Raw genomic sequence first — 24,363 nt, forward strand, 5'->3', positions numbered from 1 at the left:
AAATTATTTCAGGCAGAACCGTGGGGTGAAACAAGGCTGCAAGATGAGTCCAACCCTCTTTAACATGTATATTAACACATTCACAGAAGAGATGTAGAAGTCCACAGCTCCTGTTGTGACCCTGCAGGACACAGAGGTCAAATGTCTGATGTTTGATGACCTGGTTCTCCTGTCTACATTTTTAAGTTATGCATACTCACTTTAATTGATTTGATGATACTCATTCAAATTAAATCCAACCAACTCTTCTACTCAATACTTTTATTTGTGCTCAACCCAAAGCCTGGGGGAAATCTAATCAAAAAATAAAATTTTGATAAACTTATACACCAAAGGACAAAGATAAACAAAATGAACTTCCCATCAGCTCAAAATGTACAAGAAAACCCTCATTTTGGTAACAATTGTTAAAAAATACTAATACAACTCACTTTGTTCAGTTCACCTTTTTTATTCAAGTTTAAAACAGTCTATACAACTGGAATGGGTTTGTAGATCCAGTCATGTGTCTGTATTTTAATGGAAACACTGACAGTGTTTATTTTACAAAGGATTTAAAGAACCTTAAACTGTGTTATAAGGTAGTAGTTAAGGACATTATTAGAAATAACCAATACATTTAGACAAAATATGAGAAAATAACTTTTGTGGAATCAAAAGCAAATAAAGATCCAATGATTTAACATAATGAATCACACGTATCATGTGCTGAGGTAGATAAGGAACCTTGTAAAATGATTACCTTCAGATAAAAACCAACATTATGAAAATGTACATCATCCAACCTGGGGAGACCCACATCAGAAATGCTGTCAGGGTCGAACTGGATGGTACCAGTGGAGCTGTCAGTGACCACATGGGGTGTCTTCAAAGTTTGGCTCATGGTCCCACTGGACAAATAAAAGGAAAAAAAAAACATGGAGATAATCCCAGTAACAAGATTACAAGTCCTGCACAGTAGGCTCTTGCTCCTCACACAATTAAAAGCATCAGTAAATATGTTTCTGTCAGTCAAAACACTTGAATGTAAATATGCATGTTGGCAGTTACTGGCGGTCACACTTTTTTCTCTGTCTATGCTGGCTCTATAATACCTGTTGAATGTGAGCCACTGTAAGGGTGAAAGGACAAAAATCAAAGTCCTAATTCTGTTTTAAAATGTGACCTGAAGTTCATTATTATTATGAGGCCTCTACAACTCAGACTTAGCCAAATCACATCAAAGATAATCATACCTCTGACTGCTGAAGCACCATTTTAGCTTCAGCCTAACTACGGGAAGATTTTCTTATGTTCAACAAGGATTGAAAATGTCTTACAGTTGGACTTGGCCTAATACAGTATGCCTTATGGTGTGGAAGAACAATAACAGTCCTTATACTTTCACTGTAATTAACACATGCGAGCCTTATATTTAGATAGAATATAGAAAAATCTAAACCCATCTCGTCTTCTATTAAAGTCTGTTAAATACAGGAAGTCACATTTTACTCTACAAAAACAGTTTACACCAGTCATTGATATTGACATTTTCATAATTGCACTGAGTACATACCTCGCAGGAGATCTTGAAGATCCCCTTGCAGGTACAATGGGAGGGTATGAAGAGCCAGAGTGCTTCTTGTGTACATCATGCTGTTCCTAGGCCAAAAAAGAAATTCCTTTTTAAATTGTCATTATGACCATAAATGATCATTATTAACCTTAGCTGCGGGTTAAAATTATTATTCTTCTGTATGTAATTTATCTACAGCTTATAAATCCTCCTGCAGCACCTGTCTCTCATGTCGCTGAGGCCTTCTGCCTGTATGCTGTTGCAGTGTGTGTCGGTCCAGCTGGCTGTAGAATGTGTTGTGAAGGTTCATATTTGTGATGCAATGGAACTCAGCAAACACCTGCAGACCTACAGAACCATAAAAGTATAATGATGAACACTTTTTTTAACTGTAACACTGAAAATAGATTATTTGTAGTTTTACTTAATATTCAGTTTGATCCAAGGGAAATAGATTAAATTAGCAATATGACATAATTTAGATTATTCCAGTTCATCATAATCAAATGCTTGTGTTTATTTTACTTTAACAACAAGTTAACTCAACATCATACTCACCAATACAAAGGTTGATATGCAGTGAGTCAGGTGACTGGGGGATGATGAAATGCCTTCAGCAGCTCTCCCTTAATGGGCACAAATGATATGAAAACAAGCTAAGATTAGTTAAAAATAATGACCCTGTGAAAAACTGCTTGCACTATATCCTTGGAACTATTTTATAATGTTCTGTTGAACAAAGACATGTATGTTTGTAAGGCAGTACAGTTCATCACACCACAAACTACGGTTTCAACAAACAACCCTCACCCATATGAAACTTTTTGTCACCACAGTAGAACATGTCCCTCATGTTATAATGCAGTAGATCATTAAGGATTATCACTGTACTGCTGGGGCAGACAGAAGGCTGTGGGTTCACATGTAATAATATATAAAGTTTAGAAATGGCTTACTTCTTACCTGATGTCTTTAAAGCTTGAAGTTCAGTGCTCTTCCTCCACTTCAACCTGATGGGAAAGATCAGTCACATACGATATGAATACAAACCAGGATCACTCATTAAACAAACATATTTTAGTGAGTCACACTACTATGTATGATCAGAAATTATAATGAGTAATTATTTGGTGTATTGTTTTAATGTGTATCAGATCAAAGAAGGTGAAGAGAGACAGGCTGAGAGCAGCGAGAGACAGGTTTCAGATGAGCAGGTAGGAATGGTATGCTCTGACAAGGCACAATTTAAATATAAAAAGTCAAAAAAAGCAACATCGACATGATATCCTTATCATTATTTCCTGTCATGTTCACAAAACACTCCCCTGTGGTTTCTGACAATAAATAGAATCCAATGAATTTCTCATGAAGAATGATCAACATATCTGAGACACCCTGTAAAAAGCTGGGACAGGACAAGCCAACTTGAGTAATAATTATATATATAAAATTATATTATACACACAAATATGTTACTGAAAACGCAATTACTATTTTTTTTGCTGTACAATGTGTATGTGTGTATCAGGTGGAAGTAGCAGCAAAAGCAGCAATGTCTTTTATTCATATTTGTTGTTCACAATGTTTTCTGTACTGCTTTGGCAACATAGATTGTTGATCTGTCATACCAATAAATCTCTCTCTCTCTCTCTCTCTCTCTCTCTCTCTCTCTCTGGCAGTGTGTTTTATGGGTGATAGACGTAAGGGATACTTATTCCAATTTATAACTGCGGAAGAAGAAACCTACAATGTAACATTTAATGGCTTGGAGTACAAGGTACTGAGGTACGACAGTGTAAGCTTTGCCAGCATGGGGTCTTTACTTCACCACCTTTGTGACCAGACCCGTTGCTGCGATGCAAGAGCTCTGCAGGGACATAATAGTTCGGAACACGAAGGCTTCGGAGGTGGATCAGGACAAGTCAATTCCAAGACATCTCAAACGGTATATCAATGACAGACGTAAGGCCATGTAAACCTGCAGCAATGGCACTTTTCCGTGTAGAATATATTGAACAATGGCGTCACCCTAAAACCTTTCAGATGCTTTTACTGTATACTTTTGGAGAAACAATAAACGTTCTACTCAAATTGCAGAGGTGCAGATGATAGACCACAAATGCGAAGCGTGTGGAGTCAGGTACATACTGATGGACATGGACACGTTTCCGGGTGTTCTACCCAATCCTCCGAACAGACACGCATCGTTTCACGCGGGGGCGATGAAATACAAGATGATGGTTTCTCACACGGTCGTGGACAATGACAACACCCTGAACATGTTCAGACTTTGAGGTTCAGACTTTGAAGTGCAGACAGAGTTTTTTTTTTGTATGGTATTTACAGATCTCATGACTCATGGGACTCACTCACCCTAGCCTTGATTAACCGAGTTAGTTATTTTTTCTTCTGTTTTTTTTGTTTTGTTTTTGTCATCAGTATCTTCTACAATGGACGACCGGGACGGTGTGCTCAAGTGGAAAACCATCGCGGCAGCTCTCTCGCTTCAGACATCAGAGCCCTGTTCTTCCCGTGCTGACCGTGATGCATCTGCTGGCAAAGAACCTGCGTCCTCTAGTAGTCTCTCTCGCCGAGCGCGCGATACCAGGCAGGGCTCTGACCCACAACGTGTACAACAGAGCCCTGTTGAGTAGCATGCTCAATGAGCGGGACCTGCCCTTGTGCGCCAACGGACGCCTGTGTAAGGGTATGCTGGTGAATGTTTTCACCAAAAGTATACAGTAAAAAGTCTCAGTGTCACAGGCAGAGACATGAGGAAGAGGAATCCCTTGAAAGATCTTTGTCACCTGTCTCAGTTTTTCCAAAATAAAATCATCAAAATGAATAAAATATCAAAGCACCACAATGTAATTTGAGTGTAATGTACTCATATCTTTCTCTAAAACTATACAGTAAAAGCATCTGAAAAGTCTCAGGGTGACGCCATTGTTCAATATATTCTACACGGAAAAGTGCCATTGCTGCATGTTTACATGGCGTGACGTCTGTTATTTATATACCGTTTGAGATGTCTCGGAATTGTCCTGATCCACCTCTGCAGCCTCCGTGTTCCTAACTAGTATGTCCCTGCAGAGCTCTTGCATTGCAGGAATGGGTCTGGTCACAAAGGTGATCTTTTTAACAGTGGTCATGTGGTGAAGTTAAGGTCCCATGTTGGAGAAGCTTACACTGTTGTACTTCTGAAATTTGTACCCCAAGCTATTAAACATTACCATGAAGCTTCTGTCTTTCGCGGTTACAAATTGAAAAAGGTATCCCCTAAGTCCTTCACCCATAAAACACACTGCCGCGACTGGAGTGCCTGAATCCGCTGAAGTGCCTGAATCGTAGCGGTGCCCTTTCATCTTTCTTAGATCCTCTACGATATCAATGGTGTCCCACTCGGAACAGCGAGTTAAAAGTCCCCACCATCCACCTTTCAGTGACCGTATCATCTTGCGCATTTCCTGCACTACACACGTGACAGAACACCCATTTTGATCAACATGTATCTCTGGCGGTTTAGAGATCAAGTGCCCGTCTGGGATTTTATCAATCAGGCTTTCCGTCATTTCAACAAGATCTCCATATCGCCGACGTATCACCTTGGTGGAGTGGTAATAGCCGTGTTTGATGAGCATAAACCAGCTCTTTATGCCTACTGTACCTACTTCCCTCATGGGTGGACTGTGATCAATTGGGTATGGGCTTTTAAAACGCCCCCCCTCAAGGCCACCACCCCCGTGTCAAGAAGTGTCAGAAATACACGTGTAACCATTATCCCTCACGCTGCCCTCTGGGTCATTTTGGTCATGGTGACTCCCCGCAGCCTCCCGGGGGTCATTGTGACCCGCTTTCAAGCCTCGCACGCATGCACGCACGGGCCTATGTGGTTAGGCTGGACTTTTTCTCCAAACAGCCCCGGTGGTGGTTTAGATGGACTACTACTACCTGGGGTTTGTTGTGTCTCTGTGTTTTTCTGTCTTTGTGTCTGTGTCTCTATTGTTGTGTTTTGTCTGTCTGTGTTTTAATGTCTGTGTTGTTGTGTTATTGTGTCTTTTTATTGTGTGTGTCGTTGTGTGTGTCGTTGTGATGTGTCTCTGTGTTGTTGTGTCTCTGTGTTATTGTGTTGTGTTGTTGTGTCTTTTTGTCTGTGTCTTTGTGTTTCTGTGTTGTTGTGTCTCTGTGTCGTGGGGATGTTGTTGTGTCTCTATGTTGTTGTTGTGTCTTTTTGTTGTGTCTGTGTTGTTGTGTCTTTGTGTCTCTACGTCGTTGTGTTGTGTCTCTGTGTTGCTGTGTCTTTGTGTCTCTGTATTGTTTTGTCTTTGTGTCTCTGTGTCTCTGTGTTGTTGTGTCTTTGTGTTGTGTCACTGTGTTGTTGTGTCTTTGTGTTGTGTCTCTGTGTTGTTGTGTCCCTGTGTGTTTGTGTTGTGTCTCTGTGTCGCTGTGTTGCTGTGTCTTTGTGTTGTTGTGTTTCTGTGTTGTTGTGTCGTATCTCTGTGTCGTTTTGTTGTTTTTTTGTGACTCTGTTGTTGTGTCGTTGTGTCGTTGTGTCTTTGTGTTGTTGTATCATTGTGTTTTTGTGTCTGTGTCTCTGTGTCATTGTGTTGTGTCTTTTTGTTGTGTCTCTGTGTCGTTGTGTTGTGTCTTTCTTTTGTTGTGTTGTATATCTGTGTTGTGTTGTTGTGTCTGTGTCTCTGTGTCGTTGTGTCTTCATGTCTCTGTGTTGTTGTGTCTTCGTGTCTCTGTGTCATTGTGTCTTTTTGTCTCTGTGTTGTTGTGTCTCTGTGTCGTTGTGTTGTGATGTTGTTGTGTCTCTGTGTTGTTGTGTCTTTGTGTTGTTGTGATGTTGTTGTGTCTTTGTGTCGTTGTGCTTTTCTGTCTTTGTGTCTCTGTGTCGTTGTAATGTTGTTGTAATGTTGTTGTGTCTCTGTGTCGTTGTGTCTTTGTGTCTTTATGTGTCTGTGTTTTTGTGTCTCTGTGTCGTTGTGTTTTTGTGATGGTGTTGTGTATTTTTGTTGTGTCTCTGTGTTGTTGTGTCTTTATGTCGTGTCGTTGTGTCTTTTTGTTGTGTCTTTGTGTCTCTGTGTTGTTGTCTTTGTGTTGTTGTGTTTTTTTGTTGTGTCTTTGTGTCACTGTGTTGTTGTGTCTTTTTTGTCTCTGTGTTGTTGTGTCTTTGTGTCTCTGTATTGTTGTGTCTTTGTGTCTCTGTGTTGTTGTGTTGTGTCTTTGTGTCTCTTTGTTGTTTTGTTGTGTCGTTGTGTCTTTTTGTTGTGTCTCTGTCTTTGTGTCTCTGTGTTGTTGTGTCATTGCGTTGTTGTGTCTTTCTGTCTCTGTGTTGTTGTGTGTTTTTGTCTTTGTGTTGTTGTGTCTATGTGTCATTGTATTGTTGTTGTGTCTTTTTGTTGTGTCTCTGTGTTGTTGTGTTGCTGTTTCTCAGTGTCGTTGTGTTGAGTCTTTGTGTCTTTGTGTTGTGTATTTGTGTATTTTTGTCTTTGTGTTGTTGTGTCTGTGTTGTTGTGTCTTTGTGTCGTTGTGTTGTTGTGTCTTTGTGTCGTTGTGTTGTTGTGTCACTGTCGTTGTGTCTCTGTATTGTTGTTGTGTCTGTGTTGTTGTGATGTTGTTGTGTCTCTGTGTTGTTGTGTTGTTGTGATGTTGTTGCGTCTCTGTGTTGTTGTGTCTTTGTGTTGTTGTGATGTTGTTGTGTCTTTGTGTCGTTGTGCTTTTCTGTCTTTGTGTTGTTGTGTTTTTGTGTCTCTGTGTCGTTGTGTCTTTGTGTCTCTGTGTTGTTGTGTTTTTGTGATGGTGTTGTGTTGTGTATTTTTGTTGTGTCTCTGTGTTGTTGTGTTGTGTCTTTGTGTCTCTTTGTTGTGTCTTTGTGTCGTTGTGTTGTTGTGTCTTTCTGTCTCTGTGTCTTTGTGTCACTGTGTTGTTGTGTCTTTTTTGTCTCTGTGTTGTTGTGTCTTTGTGTCTCTGTATTGTTGTGTCTTTATGTCGTTGTGTCTTTGTGTCTCTGTTGTTGTGTTGTGTCTTTGTGTCTCTTTGTTGTTTTGTTGTGTCTTTGTGTTGTTGTGTCTCTGTCTTTGTGTCTCTGTGTTGTTGTGTCATTGCGTTGTTGTGTCTTTCTGTCTTTGTGTTGTTGTGTGTTTTTGTCTTTGTGTCTGTGTTGTTGTGTCTATGTGTCGTTGTGTTGTTGTTGTGTCTCTGTGTTGTTGTGTCTTTGTTTCTCAGTGTCGTTGTGTTGAGTCTTTGTGTCTTTGTGTTGTTGTGTCTTTGTTTTGTTGTGTAATTGTGTTTTTGTGTTGTGTATTTGTGTATTTTTGTCTTTGTGTTGTTGTGTCTGTGTTGTTGAGTCTTTGTGTCTTTGTGTTGTTGTGTCTTTGTTTTGTTGTGTAATTGTGTTTTTGTGTTGTGTATTTGTGTATTTTTGTCTTTGTGATGTTGTGTCCGTGTTGTTGTGTCTTTGTGTCGTTGTGTTGTTGTGTCTTTTGTTGTGTCTCTATTGTTGTTGTGTCTCTGTGTTGTTGTGTTGTTGTGGTGTCTCTGTGTTGTTGTGTCTCTGTGTCGTTGTGTTGTGATGTTGTTGTGTCTCTGTGTTGTTGTGTCTTTGTGTTGTTGTGATGTTGTTGTGTCTTTGTGTCGTTGTGCTTTTCTGTCTTTGTGTTTCTGTGTCGTTGTGTTGTTGTAATGTTGTTGTGTCTCTGTGTCGTTGTGTCTTTGTGTCTTTATGTGTCTGTGTTTTTGTGTCTCTGTGTCGTTGTGTTGTTGTTGTGTCTTTGTGTCTCTGTGTTGTTGTGTCACTGTGTCGTTGTGTTTTTGTGATGGTGTTGTGTATTTTTGTTGTGTCTCTGTGTTGTTGTGTCTTTATGTCGTTGTGTCTCTGTGTCGTGTTGTTGTAATGTTGTTGTGTCTTTGTGTCTCTGTGTTGTTGTGTCACTGTGTCGTTGTGTTTTTGTGATGGTGTTGTGTTGTGTATTTTTGTTGTGTCTCTGTGTCTTTGTGTTGTTGTGTTGTTGTGTCTTTGTGTCTCTGTGTTGTTGTGTCTTTGTGTTGTTGTGTCTTTGTGTCACTGTGTTGTCGTCTTTTTTGTCTCTGTGTTGTTGTGTCTTTGTGTCTCTGTATTGTTGTGTCTTTATGTCGTTGTGTCTTTGTGTCTCTGTGTTGTTGTGTTGTGTCTCTTTGTTGTTTTGTTGTGTCGTTGTGTCTTTTTGTTGTGTCTCTGTGTTGTTGTGTCATTGCGTTGTTGTGTCTTTCTGTCTCTGTGTTGTTGTGTGTTTTTGTCTATGTGTCATTGTATTGTTGTTGTGTCTTTTTGTTGTGTCTCTGTGTTGTTGTGTTGTTGTGTCTTTGTTTCTCAGGGTCGTTGTGTTGAGTCTTTGTGTCTTTGTGTTGTTGTGTCTTTATGTCGTTGTGTTGTTGTGTTGTTGTTGCGTCTCTGTGTTGTTGTGTCTTTGTGTTGTTGTGATGTTGTTGTGTCTTTGTGTCGTTGTGCTTTTCTGTCTTTGTGTCGTTGCGTTGTTGTGTCTTTCTGTCTCTGTGTCTTTGTATTGTTGTGTCTTTGTGTCAATGTGTTGTTGTGTCTTTTTTGTCTCTGTTGTTGTGTCTTTGTGTCTCTGTATTGTTGTGTCTTTATGTCGTTGTGTCTTTGTGTCTCTGTGTTGTTGTGTTGTGTCTTTGTGTCTCTTGGTTGTTTTGTTGTGTCTTTGTGTTGTTGTGTCTCTGTCTTTGTGTCTCTGTGTTGTTGTGTCATTGTGTTGTTGTGTCTTTCTGTCTTTCTGTTGTTGTGTGTTTTTGTCTTTGTGTCTGTGTTGTGTCGTTGTGTCTCTGTGTTGTTGTGTCTTTGTTTCTCAGTGTCGTTGTGTTGAGTCTTTGTGTCTTTGTGTTGTTGTGTCTTTGTTTTGTTGTGTAATTGTGTTTTGTGTTGTGTATTTGTGTATTTTTGTCTGTGTGTTGTTGTGTCTGAATTGTTGTGTCTTTGTGTCGTTGTGTTGTTTCTTTTTTGTGTCTCTATTGTTGTTGTGTCTCTGTGTTGTTGTGTTGTTGTGATGTTGTTGTGTCTTTGTGTTGTTGTGTCTTTCTGTCTTTGTGTTGTTGTGTCTATGTGTCGTTGTGTTGTTGTTGTGTCTCTGTGTTGTTGTGTCTTTGTTTTGTTGTGTCTTTGTTTTGTTGTGTAATTGTGTTTTTGTGTCTTTTGTTGTATCTCTATTGTTGTTGTGTCTCTGTGTTGTTGTGTCTCTGTGTCGTGGTGTTGTGATGTTGTTGTGTCTTTGTGTTGTTGTGATGTTGTTGTGTCTTTGTGTCGTTGTGTCGTTGTGCTTTTCTGTCTTTGTGTCTCTGTGTCGTTGTGTTGTGATGTTGTTGTGTCTTTGTGTTGTTGTGATGTCGTTGTGTCTTTGTGTCTTTATGTGTCTGTGTTTTTGTGTTTTTGTGTCTCTGTGTCGTTGTGTTGTTGTTGTGTCTTTGTGTCTCTGTGTTGTTGTGTCACTGTGTCGTTGTGTTTTTGTGATGGTGTTGTGTTGTGTATTTTTGTTGTGTCTCTGTGTTTCTGTGTCTTTGTGTTGTTGTGTCTCTGTGTCTCTGTGTTGTTGTGTCTTTGTGTTGTTGTGTCTTTTTGTTGTGTCTTTGTGTCACTGTGTTGTCGTCTTTTTTGTCTCTGTGTTGTTGTGTCTTTGTGTCTCTGTATTGTTGTGTCTTTATGTCGTTGTGTCTTTGTGTCTCTGTGTTGTTGTGTTGTGTCTCTTTGTTGTTTTGTTGTGTCGTTGTGTCTTTTTGTTGTGTCTCTGTCTTTGTGTCTCTGTGTTGTTGTGTCATTGCGTTGTTGTGTCTTTCTGTCTCTGTGTTGTTGTGTGTTTTTGTCCATGTGTCATTGTATTGTTGTTGTGTCTTTTTGTTGTGTCTCTGTGTTGTTGTGTTGTTGTGTCTTTGTTTCTCAGGGTCGTTGTGTTGAGTCTTTGTGTCTTTGTGCTTTTGTGTTGTGTATTTGTGTATTTTTGTCTTTGTGTTGTTGTGTCTTTGTGTCGTTGTGTTGTTGTGATGTTGTTGTGTCACTGTCGTTGTGTCTTTTGTTGTGTCTCTGTATTGTTGTTGTGTCTGTGTTGTTGTGATGTTGTTGTGTCTCTGTGTTGTTGTGTTGTTGTGATGTTGTTGCGTCTCTGTGTTGTTGTGTTTTTGTGTTGTTGTGATGTTGTTGTGTCTTTGTGTCGTTGTGCTTTTCTGTCTTTGTGTCTTTGTGTTGTTGTGTCACTGTGTCGTTGTGTTTTTGTGATGGTGTTGTGTTGTGTATTTTTGTTGTGTCTGTGTTGTGTTGTGTCTCTTTGTGGTGTCTTTGTGTCGTTGCGTTGTTGTGTCTTTCTGTCTCTGTGTCTTTGTATTGTTGTGTCTTTGTGTCACTGTGTTGTTGTGTCTTTTTTGTCTCTGTTGTTGTGTCTTTGTGTCTCTGTATTGTTGTGTCTTTGTGTCGTTGTGGCTGTGTCTCTTTGTTGTTTTGTTGTGTCTTTGTGTTGTTGTGTCTCTGTCTTTGTGTCTCTGTGTTGTTGTGTCATTGTGTTGTTGTGTCTTTCTGTCTTTGTGTTGTTGTGTGTTTTTGTCTTTGTGTCTGTGTTGTTGTGTCTCTGTGTTGTTGTGTCTTTGTTTCTCAGTGTCGTTGTGTTGAGTCTTTGTGTCTTTGTGTTGTTGTGTCTTTGTTTTGTTGTGTAATTGTGTTTTGTGTTGTGTATTTGTGTATTTTTGTCTGTGTGTTGTTGTGTCTGAATTGTTGTGTCTTTGTGTCGTTGTGTTGTTTCTTTTGTTGTGTCTCTATTGTTGTTGTGTCTCTGTGTTGTTGTGTTGTTGTGATGTTGTTGTGTCTCTGTGTTGTTGTGTCTCTGTGTCGTTGTGTTGTTGTGATGTTGTTGTGTCTCTGTGTTGTTGTGTCTTTGTGTTGTTGTGATGTTGTTGTGTCTTTGTGTCGTTGTGCTTTTCTGTCTTTGCGTCTCTGTGTTGTTGTTGTGTCTTTGTGTCTTTGTGTGTCTGTGTTGTTGTGTCTCTGTGTTGTGTCTCTGTGTCGTTGGGTTGTGTCTTTGTGTTGTTGTGTCTTTTTGTTGTGTCTCTGTTGTTGTTTTGTCATTGTGTCTTTGTTTCTGTTATTTTGTTGTGTCTTTGTGTTGTTGTGTCTTTTTGCCTCTGTCTTGTTGTTGTGTCTTTTTGTTGTGTCTTTGTGTCTCTGTGTTGTTGTGTCTTTGTGTTGTTGTGTCTCTGTGTCGTTGTGTTTTGTCTCTGTGTTGTTGTGTCTTTGTGTTGTTGTGTCTTTTTGTTGTGTCTCTGTTGTTGTTTTGTCATTGTGTTTTTGTTTCTCTGTTATTTTGTTGTGTCTTTGTGTCATTGTGTTGTTGTGTCTTTTTGCCTCTGTCTTGTTGTTGTGTCTTTTTGTTGTGTATTTGTGTCTCTGTGTTGTTGTGTCTTTGTGTCTCTGTTTCGTTGTGTCTTTGTGTCTCTGTGTTGTTGTGATGTTGTTGTGTCTCTGTCGTTGTGTCTTTTTGTTGTGTCTCTGTCATTGTGTCTTTTTGTTGTGTCTTTGTGTCTCTGTGTTGTTGTGATGTTGTTGTGTCTTTGTGTTGTTGTGTCATTGTGTTTTTGTGTCGTTGTATTGTGTCTTTTTGTTGTGTCTGTGTTGTTGTGTCTGTGTATTTTTGTCTTTGTTTTGTTGTGTCTTTGTGTCTCTGTCGTTGTGTTGTGTCTCTGTGTGGTTGTGTTGTGTATTTTTGTTGTGTCTCTGTGTCGTTTTGATGTTGTTGTGTCTCTGTGCTGTTGTGTCTTTGTGTCTCTGTGTTGTTGTGTCTTTGTGTTGTTGTGATGTTGTGTCTCTGTCGTTGTGTCTTTGTGTGTCTGTTTTTTTTGTTTTTCTGTGTCGTTGTGTTGTTGTTGTGTCTATGTGTTGTTGTGTATTTTTATTGTGTCTCTGTGTGGTTGTGTCTTTGTGTCTCTGTGTTTTTGTGTCTTTGTGTCTCTCTGTGGTTGTGTCTTTGTATTGTTGTGTCTCTGTGTTGTTGTGTCTTTTTGTTGTGTCTCTATGTTGTTGTGTCTTTGTGTCTCTATGTTGTTGTTGTTGTGTATTTGTGTCTCTGTGTTGTTGTGTCTCTGTATTGTTGTGTCTTTGTGTCTCTGTGTTGTTGTGTCTCAGTGTTGTTCTGATGTTGTTGTGTCTTTGTGTCTTTGTGTCTCTGCGTTGTTGTGTCTTTGTGTTGTTGTGTCTTTGTGTCTGTGTCGTTGTTGTGTCATTGTGTCTCTGTGTCGTGTCTTTGTGTTGTTGTGTGTTATTGTCTCTGTGTCTTTGTCTCTTTGTGTCGTTGTGTCTTTCAGTCTCTGTATTGTTGTGTCTGTGTATTGTTGTGTCTTTGTGTTTCTGTGTTGTTGTGTCTTTGTGTCGTTGTGTTGTGTCTTTTTGTTGTGTGTCTGTGTTGTTGTGTCTTTGTGTCTCTGAGTTGTTTTGTCATTGTGTTGTGTCTTTGTGTCTCTGTATTGTTGTGTCTTTGTGTTGTTGTGTCTTTGTGTCTCTGTGTTGTTGTGTCGTTGTGTTGTTGTTGTGTCTCTTTGTTGTGTCTTTGTTTCTCAGTGTCGTTGTGTTGAGTCTTTGTGCCTTTGTGTTGTTGTGTAATTGTGTTTTTGTGTTGTGTATTTGTGTATTTTTGTCATTGTGTTGTTGTGTCTGTGTTGTTGTGTCTTTGTGTTGTTGTGTCTGTGTTGTGTCTTATTGTTGTTGTGTCTCTGTGTTGTTGTGATGTTGTTGTGTCTCTGTGTCGTTGTGTTGTTGTGATGTTGTTGTGTCTTTGTGTTGTTGTGACGTTGTTGTGTCTTTGTGTCGTTGTGCTTTTCTGTCTTTGTGTTGTTGTGTTGTGTCTTTGTTGTGTTATTGTGTCTGTGTTGTTGTGTTGTGTCTCTGTGTTGTTGTGTCTTTGTGTTGTTGTGTCTTTTTGTTGTGTCTCTGTGTTGTTGTTTTGTCATTGTGTCTTTGTTTCTGTTATTTTGTTGTATCTTTGTGGTGTTGTGTCTTTTTGCCTCTGTCTTGTTGTTGTGTCTTTTTGTTGTGTCTTTGTGTCTCTGTGTTGTTGTGTTGTGTCTTTGTGTGTCTGTGTTGTGTCTGTGTCGTTGTGATGTTGTTGTGTCTCTGTGTCGTTGTGTTGTGTCTTTGTGTTGTTGTGTCTCTGTGTCGTTGTGTTGTTGTGTCTTTGTGTTGTTTTGATGTGTCTTTGTGTTGTGTCTTTTTGTTGTGTCTCTGTTGTTGTTTTGTCATTGTGTCTTTGTTTCTCTGTTATTTTGTTGTGTCTTTGTGTCATTGTGTTGTTGTGTCTTTTTGCCTCTGTCTTGTTGTGTCTTTTTGTTGTGTATTTGTGTCTCTGTGTTGTTGTGTCTGTGTCTCTGTATTGTTGTGTCTGTGTGTTGTTGTGTCTTTGTGTCTGTGTTGTTGTGATGTTGTTGTGTCTCTGTCGTTGTGTCTTTTTGTTGTGTCTCTGTTGTTGTGATGTTGTTGTCTTTGTGTTGTTGTGTCATTGTGTTTTTGTGTCGTTGTATTGTGTCTTTTTGTTGTGTCTGTGTTATTGTGTCTTTGTGTATTTTTGTCTTTGTGTTGTTGTGTCTTTGTGTCTCTGTCGTTGTGTTGTATATTTTTGTTGTGTCTCTGTGTGGTTGTGTTGTGTATTTTTGTTGTGTCTCTGAGTCGTTTTGATGTTGTTGTGTCTCTGTGCTGTTGTGTTGTTGTTGTGTCTTTGTGTCTCTGTGTTGTTGTGATGTTGTTGTGTCTTTGTGTCTCTGTCGTTGTGTCTTTGTGTGTCTGTTTTTTTGTTTTTCTGTGTCGTTGTGTTGTTGTTGTGTCTTTGTGTTGTTGTGTATTTTTATTGTGTCTCTGTGTGGTTGTGTCTTTGTGTCTCTGTGTGGTTGTGTCTTTGTGTCTTTGTATTGTTGTGTCTCTGTGTGGTTGTGTCTTTGTGTCTCTGTGTCGTTGTGTCTCTCTGTTGTTGTGTCTTTGTATTGTTGTGTCTCTGTGTTGTTGTGATGTTGTTGTGTCTCTGTCGTTGTGTCTTTTTGTTGTGTCTCTGTGTTGTTGTGTCTTTGTGTCTCTGTGTTGTTGTGTCTCCGTGTCATTGTGTCTTTGTGTCTCTGTGTTGTTGTGTCTTTGTGTCTGTGTATTGTTGTGTCTCTGTGTTGTTGTGTCTATGTGTCTCTGTGTCGTTGTGTTGTGTTGTGTCTTTTTGTTGTTTCTCTGTGTTTTTGTGTTGTTGTGTCTTTGTCTCTGTGTTGTTTTGTCTTTGAGTCATTGTGTCTTTGTGTCTTTGTATTGTTGTGTCTGTGTTGTTGTGTCTTTGTATTGTTGTGTCTCTGTGTTGTTGTGTCTTTGTGTCTCTGTGTTGTTGTGTCTTTGTGTCTCTGTGTTGTTGTGTTGCTGTTGTGGCTCTGTGTTGTCGTGTCTTTGTATCTCTGTCTTGTTGTGTCTTTGTGTCTCTGTGTTGTTGTGTATTTGCCATGTTGTGTCTTCGTGTCTCTGTGTCATTGTGTTTTTGTGTCATTGAGTCTCTGTGTCTCTGTGTTGGTGTGTTGCTGTGATGTTGTTGTGTCTCTGTGTTTTGTTGTTGTGTCTGTGTTTGTGTCTCTGTGTTTTTCTGTCTGTGTTGTTGTGTCTTATTGTCTCTGTTTTGTTGTTGTGTCTTTGTGTCTTTGTGTCTCTCTGTTGTTGTGTTTTTCTGTCTTTGTGAGTTATTGTCTCTGTGTTGTTGTATTGTTGTGTCTCTGTGTTGTTGTGTCCTTGTGTCTCTGTGTCGTTGGGTTGTTTTCTTGTGTCTTTGTGTTGTGGTGTCTTGGTGTGTCTGTGTTGTTGTGTCTTTTTGTTGTGTCTCTGAGTTGTTGTGTCTTTGTGTGTCTTTTTGTTGTGTCTGTGTTTTTCTGTCTTTGTGTCTCTGTGTTGTTGTGTTTTTCTGTCTTTGTGTCTGTGTCATTGTGTTGTCTCTTTGTGTCTCTGTGTTGTTGTGTCTTTTTGTCTGTGTCTTTGTGTGTCTGTGTCGTTGTGTCTCTGTATTGTTGTGTCGTTGTGTTGTTGTGTCTTTTTGTCTGTGTCTTTGAGTTGTTGTGTCTTTGTGTGTCTTTTTCTTGTGTCTCTGTGTAGTTGTGTCTTATTGTATCTCTGTGTCGTTGTGTTGTATCTTTATGTCTCTGTATTGTTGTTTCGTTGTGTCTCTGTATTGTTGTGTCTTTATGTCTCTGTGTCGTTGTGTTGTGTTGTTGTGTCTTTGTGTCTCTGTATTGTTGTGTCTTTATGTCTCTGTGTTGTGTCTTTGTGTTGTTGTGTCTTTGTGTTGTTTGGTTGTTGAGTCTCTGTGTCCTTGGGTTGTTGTGTCGTTGTGTTGTGTCGTTGTTTTGTTGTGTTTGGTTGTTGTGTCTGTGTCGTTGTGTTGTTGTTTCCTTGTGTCCCTGTGTTGTTGTGTTGCTGTGTCTCTGTGTCTTCGTGTTGTGTTTCTGTGTCGTATCTCTGTGTCGTTTTGTTGTGTCTTTGTGTTGTTGTGTCTCTGTGTTGTGTTGTTGTGTCTCTGTCTTGTCGTGTCTTTGTGTCTCTGTGTTGTTGTGTCTTTGCGTTGTTGTGTCTTTGTGTCTCTGTGTTGTTGGGTCTCTGTGTTGTTGTGTTTTTGTGTCATTGTGTCTTTGTGTCTCTGTGTTGTTGTGTTGCTGTGATGTTGTGTTGTTGTGTCATTGTGTCTTTGTGTCTCTGTGTCTCTGTGTTGTTGTGTTGCTGTGATGTTGTTGTGTCTTTGTGTCTCTGTCTTGTGTCTTTGCGTTGTTGTGTCTCTGTGTTTTTGTGTCATTGTGTCATTGTGTCTTTGTGTCTCTGTGTCTTATTGTCTGTTTTGTTGTTGTGTCTTTGCGTCTCTGTGTTGTTGTGTCTCTTTGTCTCTGTGTTGCTGTGATGTTGTTGTGTCTGCGTCGTTGTGTTGTGTCTTTGTGTTGTTGTGTCTTTGTGTCTCTCTGTTGTTGTGCTTTTCTGTCTTATTGTCTCTGTGTTGTTGTGTCTCTGTGTTGTGTTGTTGTGTCTTTGTGTCTGTGTTTTTCTGTCTTTGTGTTGTTGTGTCTTATTGTCTGTGTGTTGTTGTTGTGTCTCTGTGTTGTTGTGTTGTGTCTTTGTGTTGTTGTGTCTTATTGTCTCTGTGTTGTTGTTGTTGCGTCTCTGTGTTGTGTTGTTGTGTCTTTGTGTTTTTCTGTCTTTGTGTTGTTGTGTCTTATTGTCTCTGTGTTGTTGTGTCCTTGTGTCTCTGTGTCATGGGTTGCTTTCTTGTGTCTTTGTGTTGTGGTGTCTGTGTCGTTGTGTCTCTGTATTGTTGTGTCATTGTGTTGTGTCTTTTTGTCTGTGTGTCTCTGTGTTGTGGTGTCTTTGTGTGTCTGTGTTGTGTCTGTGTCGTTGTTTCCCTGTGTCCCTGTGTTGTGTCTCTGTGTCGTTGTGTTGCTGTGTCTCTGTGTCTTTGTGTTGTTTGGTTGTTGAGTTTCTGTGTCGTATCTTTGTGTCGTTTTGTTGTGTCTCTGTTGTTGTGTCTTTGTGTCTCTGTGTCGTTGTGTATCTGTTGTGTTGCTGTGATTTTGTTCTGTCTTTGTGTCTCTGTGTCTTTCGGTCTGTGTTGTTGTGTCTTATTGTCTGTGTTGTTGTGTTGTTGTTGTGACTCTGTCGTTGTGTTGTATTGTTGAGTCTGTGTTGTTGTGTCTTTAAGTCTCTGTGTCGTTGTGTCTTTCTGTCTGTGTTGTTGTGTCTTATTGTCTCTGTGTTGTTGTTGTGTCTTGTTGTTGTGTCTCTGTGTCGTTGTGTTGTATTGTTGAGTCTGTGTTGTTGTGTCTTCATGTCTCTGTGTCTTTGTGTTGTTGTGTCGTTGTGTCTCTGTGTCTCTGTTTTGTTGTGTCTCTGTGTTGTTTGGTCTCTGTGTCGTTGGGTTGTTGTGTCGATGTGTTGTGTCATTGTTTTGTTGTGTTTGGTTGTTGTGTCTGTGTCGTTGTTTCCCTGTGTCCCTGTGTTGTGTCTCTGTGTCGTTGTGTTGCTGTGTTGTTTGGTTGTTGAGTTTCTGTGTCGTTGGGTTGTTGTGTCGATGTGTTGTGTCATTGTTTTGTTGTGTTTGGTTGTTGTGTCTGTGTCGTTGTTTCCCTGTGTTGTGTCTCTGTGTCTTTGTGTTGTTGTGTTGTTTGGTTGTTGAGTTTCTGTGTCGTATCTCTGTGTCGTTTTGTTGTGTCTTTGTGTCTCTGTGTTGTGTATCTGTTGTGTTGCTGTGATGTTGTGTCTTTGTGTCTCCGTGTTGTGTTGTTGTGTCTTTTTGTCTCTGTCTTGTTGTTGTGTCTTTTTGTTGTGTCTCTGTGTCGCTGTGTTGTGTCTTTGTGTCTGTGTTGTTTCTTTGTGTTGTTGTCTTTTTGTCTCTGTATTGTTGTTGTGTCTCTGTGTTGTGTCTTTGTGTTGTTGTGTCTTTTTGTCGTGTCTCTGTGTTGTTGTGTCTTTGTGTCTGTGTTGTTGTTGTGTCTTTTTGTCGTGTCTCTGTGTTGTTGTGTCTTTGTGTTGTGTTATTGTGTCTCCGTGTTGTTGTGTCTTTGTGTTGTGTTGTGTCTGTGTTCTTTGGTTGTTTTGTCTCTGTGTCTGTGTTGTTGTGTTGTTTAGTTGTTGTGTCTCTGTGTCGTTGTGTTGTGTTGTTGTGTTCTTGAGGACTAACAGAGTCTTGACTCTGTGACTGAAGCTGTTTATTTGTCCAATAGGAGCAGTGTTGTTTGGTTGTTGTGTCTTTGTGTTGTTGTGTTGTTTTGTCTTTGTGTTGTGTTGTGTCTCTGTGTTGTTGTGTCTTTGTGTTGTGTTGTTGTGTCTGTGTCTTTGTGTTGTGTTGTTGTGTCTGTGTCGTTGTGTCTTTGTGTTGTTTGGTTGTTGTGTTGTTGTGTCTCTGTGTTGTTGTGTCTGTGTCGTTGTGTTCTGTCTTTTTGTTGTTGTGTTGTTTGGTTGTTGTGTCTTTGTGTCGCTTTTCGTGCAAAAGCCAAAATTATATTTATTACATTGTGATTTTTTTGAACACTCATTCCCACTACATTTCCTCAACATTTCTCTTATTTTTCCCCAAAAATAAACCAATTCCCCACACGTAACAAACAAATGTGCTAAATCCTCATCCATACTTTCACATACACAACACTTTCTTTCATACCTCTCCTGATGGATCTGATGCAGGACGATGCAGGTGAAGAGCCTCCTGTGCCTCAGTTTGAAATCTAGATCAAATATTGCATGCGGTGTATGCGGAAAGTTAATGTTCTTTCATATCATGCTGCTTGTTATGTCCGGGTATGTGTCTGTCCATTTAACTTCGGATGTGGGTTTCTGTATTCTATGTGTGATTGCGCATCTTCAAATTTTTGTAGTGACATCTGTAATGTTGTGTTTCTTCTCCCCTAGGCACAGGGAGATCCCCACCGCAGCGTCCTGCATCACTCCCTCCTTCTCTTTGATTAATTTTTCACATTCACTCGACAAAGATAATTTTACATTTTCAAACACTCTCTCAATCACATCCTTTCTACACACACACATCCTTTATTTTTTAACCCCCTCAACACCATTTGTAAATCAAAATCCCCCCCACAGTTCAATAAATCCCTTATTCTAATATATCCCGCTTTCGACATAGCCTCACACTTAATTACCCTCTCCCCATTTTTAAAATATGAGCTTGAGAGGAAGGGCAGCCGTAGCACTGACCCTCTCGTTCCGCACTCCGGTACAGTCCAGGATGAAACCTGATACCACGCATTGAGTACTTCCTGGAAAAACCGTGGCAAGTGTTTAAATGAATCCGGGTCATTGATCTGGTACAGGTTGTCCTCGTAAAGTCCAAAACTGCACAGATGTTGTTTGAAGTGGTTTTTCCAAACTACGCTCCAGTTCTGGTCTATAAATTTGCCTATCAATTTGAGTCTTAGTGCTACTTTTTTTGTAAGTAAATCAATAAAAGCTATCCCCCCCTGATCTTTAGCCCCTATTATTGTTTTGTGAGCTATACTCGCTGCTTTGTTTTTCCAAATAAAGTCCGTAATGGTCTTTGAAATCTCCTTAAAAGGCCCAGTCCGGAAGCGTACAAGTACTCAGCGCATTATTCACTTTGGACAACACGAGGGCATTTGTTACGGCTACCCTTCCTTACCTAGTAACATAATTTCTGACTTATTTTCGTTTACTTTTGCCCCAGATGCTCTTTCATAAGTTTGTACATGTTTTAATATCAATTCTATATCATCCTCTCCTTTTACCATTATATTCACGTCATCTGCATACTGAATTATTTTTACATTTTCCTTACCTATACCTTTTATGTTTACGTCTTCCGATATCAGCGCTGCCAGCGGCTTTGCCACCAAGCTGTACAGCAGCGCTGACATCGGACACCCCTGTCTCACTGACCTTGATATTTTAAAAGAATCAGTTAAATCCCCGTTACATTTTATCTTACTTTCTGCTCCTGTATACAACACATTTATCCACTCTCTCATTCTCTCCCCGAACCCAAACTTCTCCAACACCTTCCCCAAAAACCCATGATCTACTCTGTCAAAAGCTTTATTTAAATCAATCCCTAACCATATTCCCCCCTCCCCTTCCATGTCCCTGACCGTCTGTTTTATTGAAATTATTGAGTCTGCTATGTCCCTGTTTGATATACTGTATGATTGTGTTTGTTCTATGATAGTTCCTATTACCTCCCTGATTCTATTGGCTATTGTTTTTGCTATGATTTTGTAGTCTGTGTTTAGTAAGCTAATTGGTCTGTAGTTGTCCAGATTTTTATTGTCCCCCTTGTTTTTGTAAAAAATAGTAACCACCCCCTCCCCCAAACTTTTCGGTATACATTTTACTTTTTCAATATATTTATTTAATTTACTCAATAAGGGCACTAACTGCTCTTTGAAAGCTTGATACAATTCTGCAGTTAGGCCGTCGCTACCAGGACTTTTGTTTTTGTTTAAACCTTCTAAAGCACTTTTAATTTCTCCATCTGTAAACTCACATTCACACCACATTTTATCATCATCACTTAGTTTTTTTTTGTTAAGGCACCCAAAGCTCTGTTCACACTCACACCATCACACTCCTGTCTAGAGAACAGACATTCATAATAACATTTGACTTTTTTTAATATTTCATTTTTTATCAGTCACACTTTTACCTGCTACATTCACTAATTCGTTTATTTCTGTTCTTTTTTGCTTTTGTTTCTCTAGACCCCCCAAAAAAACGCTGTACTCCTCTCCCCTTCATACATATATTGTATTTTGCTCCTAATAGCTGCGCCCCTACATTTTTTAAGTTCAGTCGCTTTTAACTGCTCTTTTATATGTATATATTTTTCAACACATACATTATCTGCGCTGTCGAGCAATATTATTTCCTCACTTAGTTGTTTAATTCTCTTCCATTCTATTTTCTCTCCACTTTTTCTCTTTACTATAATTGATACACTTTTTTTTGATTCTGACTTTTACCCCATCCCACCACACATTCATATATTCACTCTCACTCCACTCATATCCCACATCATTCAAAAATCTTTTCATACTTTTCACAAACATTCCATCATCCAACAAACTGCCATTAAAACACCATATCCCTTCTTTTCGTACATTAGTTTCTTTTCTAAACGTGGTTACCATCCCAGCGTGATCGCTCCACATATTAGTTTTATATTCTACATCTTTAATCCACCTCACCACCTCACATGTCACCAAAGAAAAATCTATTCTAGATTATTTTAATCTATTTAGTACAATTTGTCTTCTAGAAAAGACCCTCTCCCATGGATGTAACAATCTCCAAATATCTATGCACTGTTTGGTCATTATTAGATCTTTTAGTGCCCCCTTGCTCACATCCCCCTTAAACACATTATTTTTAGACACATCAGTGGGTGTCATCGCCACATTTAAAGTCACCAATTATCACACAATTTCCTCCCCACCATTTGCTTATTTCAATGAAAAAAGTTTTCCTTTCTTTTTCTTCATTCTGTGCGTATATATTTATGATTCTTAAATTTTTCGTTTTATACACAGTCTATTATTATTACTCTCCCCTCTTCGTCTCCGTAAACCAAATTAACCCCCGTTACCCGACCCGTTTTAACTAGAACCGTTTTAACAAACTCTCGCCCTCGGCGTACCATTAAAACAAAAAATATGGCCCACAAAGTCTTTTTTTATGTCTTCTACCAGGGAATCATCCCACCTGGTCTCCTGCAAGCACAAAATGTCATTTTGCAAGGAAAAAATTGAATGTCTCTTCTTTGTTTCGCAGTCTGTTAGTGTTAATAGAAAATAAGTTTAAGGCTTTATCATAAAAGTAAAAAACAAAAAAAAACAAAAAACGATTTACAGGGGTTACTTCCAGTCATTATTTGTCCTTACTTTTCAATTTTTTTGCCAACTTTTTCCGTTGACCAAGACTCAGTCTTTTTTGCACACTCGCCAGTTCACCAACATCCATTTCATTGTCCGTCTCATTTGGACTGGTTCTTTTAACCGTGTTGTTTGACACGATTTTTCTCCCTCCCGCCTGTCCAAACACCCTCTCAGGCATCTCCCTCCCCTCTGCGCTCATGCTTACCCCCGGGTCCTCTGCCTCGTCCGTTCTGTCTCCTTCTTTCGCTCTCTCGCTCGTTTTCCGCTGCTTCTGTTGTCCTCCTCCTCCAGCCTGCTCGGGCATCTCCAGCTCGCACTCTCGACACCTGCTCTCCTCCGCTCTCTCCGCTCTGCTCCATTTCTCCTTCGCTGTTCTCGTCCTCTCCGGTCTCCTCCCTGCTTTTTCCGGTCTCCTCCTTCTCCTCCTCCGCCTCGTTCCTGTTCTCCTCTTCGTTTTCGCACTCACTTTCTCTTTTTTTACAGTTCGTGCATTTTGTGAGGTTTGCGCTGCACTCTCGCGCAAACTGTCCCTGCACCCCACATTTGTGACACATAAACTCCAGACACTCTCGCAGGATGTGTCCCGGCTGAATGCACATCCTGCAAACTTTCTGTTGTCGATCATGTATTACTCTGAAAAATTCACTCCCCATCACCGTGTTGAACTTCGTGGAGTAAGGGAGTGACTTTACCTGGTCATTAAATCTGACCCGGACAAACCTCGTTTCGTCAGCTATCGTTGTTCCTGGCCACAATCTTTTTTTTTAATCGGTGATGTCGGGTTCACTCCCCAGCCCGTCAGCTTCCAAACTATTTCTTCGTCCGTGACATAAGCCGGCAGGTTTAAAAAAGACACCACCAGCTCATCATTGTTGAGTTCATTCGCCACGACTCTGGTCTTGCCGATCTTAAATCCGTCTAGCAGCCTTTCCTTTCCTTTAATGTTGCTCACCGTTACCTCCAATTTTCCAGGTCCCAAGGTTCTGCAAGCCAACAGGCCCCACAGATCATTTTTATATTGTTCATTACATGGTTTAGAGGCACCTTGTCCCCCACCATTTCAATGTTCAGTGTTAGTTTTTTTTCGGGAAGACACTTTTGCCTCTCCTTTCTCCGCTCTCTCTCAACCTCTCACATTCTCCGCACCAATCAGTCTTTGATCAGCCGCAGCTGGAGCAATCAGCCCGCCGCTCCTCTCTCTTCCTCTCGCTCCGTCGTCCATACCGTTCCCTGTTTCATTTGCCGTGTTTGTCTCTCCTCTTTGTTGTCCGTTATCTTTTCCTTTTTCCTTCTCTCCGGTCCGTGGACCTGTCGTCGTTGTATTCCGTCCTGTGCGTTTGCTAGCGAAATGCTAGCAAACATTCACAAAACAAAAAATCTTAACAAAAATGTGGCAAAAAACAGGTAAAAAGGCAAAAAAGAAAAACGATCCCCCTAACAGTCAGTGACTGCTGGGGGACATTCACTCACAATCTGAGGTCTTTAAACAAAACTAAGGAAAATACAAAAAACGAAATCCAAATCTCCTACTCTCCTCTCATATGTCTGATTTCCTCCGACTCCATGCTGTCTCTGCCAACAAAAGGGGCGTGTTCAGGGTGGTATGGCCGTAAACCATTATTGTGTGCAGAAAGGGGCCTTTTAAAGATCTCGTGCCCTCGGCCATAATGTGGGGGAGCAAATGCTCCCCCACGTTATTGATTCTGGCTGAATTTTTGGACATGTGAATATGTCTCTATATGATGAAAAAAAAGCATATGATGAAAAAAATGAAAAAGCTTACAGCACCTGGTATTCCCAGGCGGTCTCCCATCCAAGTACTAACCAGACCAGACCCGACCCTGCAAATGCAAATGCTCCCCCACATTATTGATTCTGGCTGAATTTTTGGACATGTGAATATGTCTCTATATGATGAAAAAAAAGCATATGATGAAAAAAATGAAAAAGCTTACAGCACCTGGTATTCCCAGGCGGTCTCCCATCCAAGTACTAACCAGACCAGACCCGACCCTGCAAATGCAAATGCTCCCCCACATTATTGATTCTGGCTGAATTTTTGGACATGTGAATATGTCTCTATATGATGAAAAAAAAGCATATGATGAAAAAAATGAAAAAGCTTACAGCACCTGGTATTCCCAGGCGGTCTCCCATCCAAGTACTAACCAGGCCCGATCCTGCTTAGCTTCCGAGATCGGACGAGATCGGGCGTGTTTTTTTTTTTTAATCTTTTATTATCAAAAGTACAAAAACATTTATATTATTTACATATCATTTACAAGAAATACTATCACAATACATACACCATATAAATCAAACCTCCCCTCTGAAACAAGCGATTGTCGAACAAAATCAAAATAAAGCAAAAAAAATCAAACCTCCAATGA

At 40.0% G+C, this 24,363-nt stretch overlaps 1 protein-coding gene across 2 annotated transcripts; it reads right to left on the reverse strand.

Moving 5' to 3' along the window:
• Positions 1–402: 402 nt before the first annotated feature.
• LOC110002807 (neurofilament light polypeptide-like) lies at positions 403–23,572 on the reverse strand. Of its 2 annotated transcripts, none has more exons than XM_065962617.1 (6): positions 22,179–23,572; positions 2,512–2,565; positions 2,114–2,181; positions 1,776–1,903; positions 1,556–1,641; positions 403–890 (listed from the first exon to the last, which is right to left on the reverse strand). In XM_065962617.1, exons 1-2 carry the CDS (start codon positions 22,624–22,626, stop codon positions 2,561–2,563), a joined length of 453 nt encoding a protein of 150 aa, XP_065818689.1. In that variant the 5' UTR covers positions 22,627–23,572; the 3' UTR covers positions 403–890; positions 1,556–1,641; positions 1,776–1,903; positions 2,114–2,181; positions 2,512–2,560. The 2 variants fall into 2 exon arrangements, with proteins under 2 accessions (XP_065818689.1, XP_065818685.1); XM_065962613.1 differs by having other exon boundaries at positions 404–890; positions 2,519–2,565; positions 22,179–23,569.
• Between the last annotated feature and the right edge of the window lie 791 nt (positions 23,573–24,363).

Source organism: Labrus bergylta, chromosome 2 (assembly GCF_963930695.1).
Source record: "Labrus bergylta chromosome 2, fLabBer1.1, whole genome shotgun sequence".
Taxonomy (NCBI): domain Eukaryota; kingdom Metazoa; phylum Chordata; class Actinopteri; order Labriformes; family Labridae; genus Labrus; species Labrus bergylta.